The sequence below is a fragment of the Laccaria bicolor genome, genomic scaffold (genome assembly GCF_000143565.1).
Source record: "Laccaria bicolor S238N-H82 LACBIscaffold_188 genomic scaffold, whole genome shotgun sequence".
In the NCBI taxonomy this organism is placed as follows: Eukaryota; Fungi; Basidiomycota; class Agaricomycetes; order Agaricales; family Hydnangiaceae; genus Laccaria; species Laccaria bicolor.
This window is the reverse complement of record NW_001890047.1, coordinates 1-1,750: the sequence shown is the minus strand read 5'-3', so window position 1 is coordinate 1,750 and position 1,750 is coordinate 1. Positions and strand designations below refer to the sequence as shown.

General features: G+C 48.3%; 1 protein-coding gene across 1 annotated transcript; it reads right to left on the bottom strand.

Moving 5' to 3' along the window:
* Positions 1–379: 379 nt before the first annotated feature.
* Positions 380–1,317, bottom strand: LACBIDRAFT_335914 (uncharacterized protein; the record flags this gene model as incomplete). Its single annotated transcript, XM_001890820.1, has 4 exons — positions 380–394; positions 450–510; positions 727–1,161; positions 1,184–1,317. The coding sequence occupies 4 exons, from the start codon at positions 1,315–1,317 to the stop codon at positions 380–382; spliced, it is 645 nt and encodes a 214-aa protein (XP_001890855.1).
* Between the last annotated feature and the right edge of the window lie 433 nt (positions 1,318–1,750).

Sequence of the window (1,750 nt, the reverse complement as noted above, 5' to 3'; positions counted from 1 at the left end):
TCTACAATAACAGCCACACTAATAAAGAGGCTTAAAGCCAATATCCAAGAAAGTATGAATGGTGAAAATAATGGATAACATTACACATGAATGAAGGGACACCAGGGTATCCTCATTCAGGTTCGGGAGGGAGTGCTCAAGCGTTGTTGATGTTGTTGTCCGTCATCATCGTCTTTGCGTCGTCCATCGTCATGGTCATTTTCGTCGTGTTGTGCACTGTGGTTGTGGTCGTCCGTTATTGCCGCCACCTGTATCGTCGTCGTCCATCCATCTCCATCATCATGTAGCCATTGTCGTGTGTTGTCGTCATCGTCATCGGGTCACATTGCTCAATGTAGCAGAGGGCGAGGTGGTGACATGGCGGTGGTTATGATGGCCGCTAGGTGGGTTGTGGCTATTAGAAAGGGGAACAAGAGGAGCTGGTGGGGCTTACATTGTGATGTGCTCACCTGTCTACTGTGGACGGTGATGATGGCATATGTTGTCGCCATCTGGGATGACGTGGCACATCTGTGTCCTGTGTCGTAGTCGCATGGTAATTCCGTATTGTTGTTGAGTCATCGCTGTCCTGTGTTGGCGTTGCACCGTCGTTGTGTCGTGTCAGTCCAGACGACGAACAGTGAATTAGTTGTCATTCGTCATTTGGTTGCCACGTCGCTTCTAGCGACGTGGCACCTGAACATTGTATGACTAAAGGAATGGGGGGCAGGGGTTGTGTTAGCTCACCTGGGTTGGCACACAACGTTGTCACTGTCCTTGTTGTCGCGTTGATGTTGCAGGCACTCGTTTTCTTGCCAGAGCTGGTGATGTGGCATTGCCGCGTTGTTCTTGTGGTGTTGGGGCATGCCGGGCTGGTTGTGGGTGGTCAATGAGGGTTGTGGGTTGTGGTGGCCATTGGTGACAGTGGTGGTGCGGTGGTCATGAGTGGGCGTCATGGATGATCGATGATGGTAGTGGTTGAGGAGCTTGTGGGCAGGTTGTGGGATGCCCAAATCAAGCGTGGCCAAATGCCGACAATCAATGAATGAAATTTTGTCTACTAGAGGCTGACACTTAGCAGCGGCAGCAGGCACCTTGCTTGCTGACAAATACACTGCTTTGCACCAATACGATGCGACTTTTTTTTCGTAACAAAGGAAACAGTGTTCAAGAGCTATAGCGCTACATAGTTATGTATATAAACATTGGAGCTGGCGCTAAGAAAGAGACAACGATATCATGTTTTGAAAAGACCAGTTGTTTGCACCAGTTTGCTCGCTCGCGTGTGCCATATGCAAGAAAAGAGCCCCATGGCCTGTAGAAAGTTTGTTTGTTCATGCTTGCCCGCTCGCATGTGCCTTATGCAAGAAAAGACCCCCATGGCCCCTGGGTAGTTTGTTTGTACCTGTTTGGTATTTATGACCTTGGGAGACCTTGACAAGCAAGGTGAAGTCCTCACCTCAGATTTGGGCGTGGCTATGTGACAACAGCATCTAGTGAGCTCTGTTTAATTGCTTTAAACAGTTGTACGGTGCAGCTGCTAGATTGCTCTCTTCTCCACCCCTGAGATGTCTTGTGGAGCTGAGGGTTCGATTCACGGTGTTTGCACTATTTTTGACAATGTATATGACAGATGGTGAAATCCATGGAGTCTACTGAAATAGTCAAGCAACCTCAATACTTCGAGCAGAAACTACTTGGTCTACTGACACTGTAGGAACAACAATCAAGGTCTATGGGGAAATGAGTTGAAAATATTGGAAGCTATTGA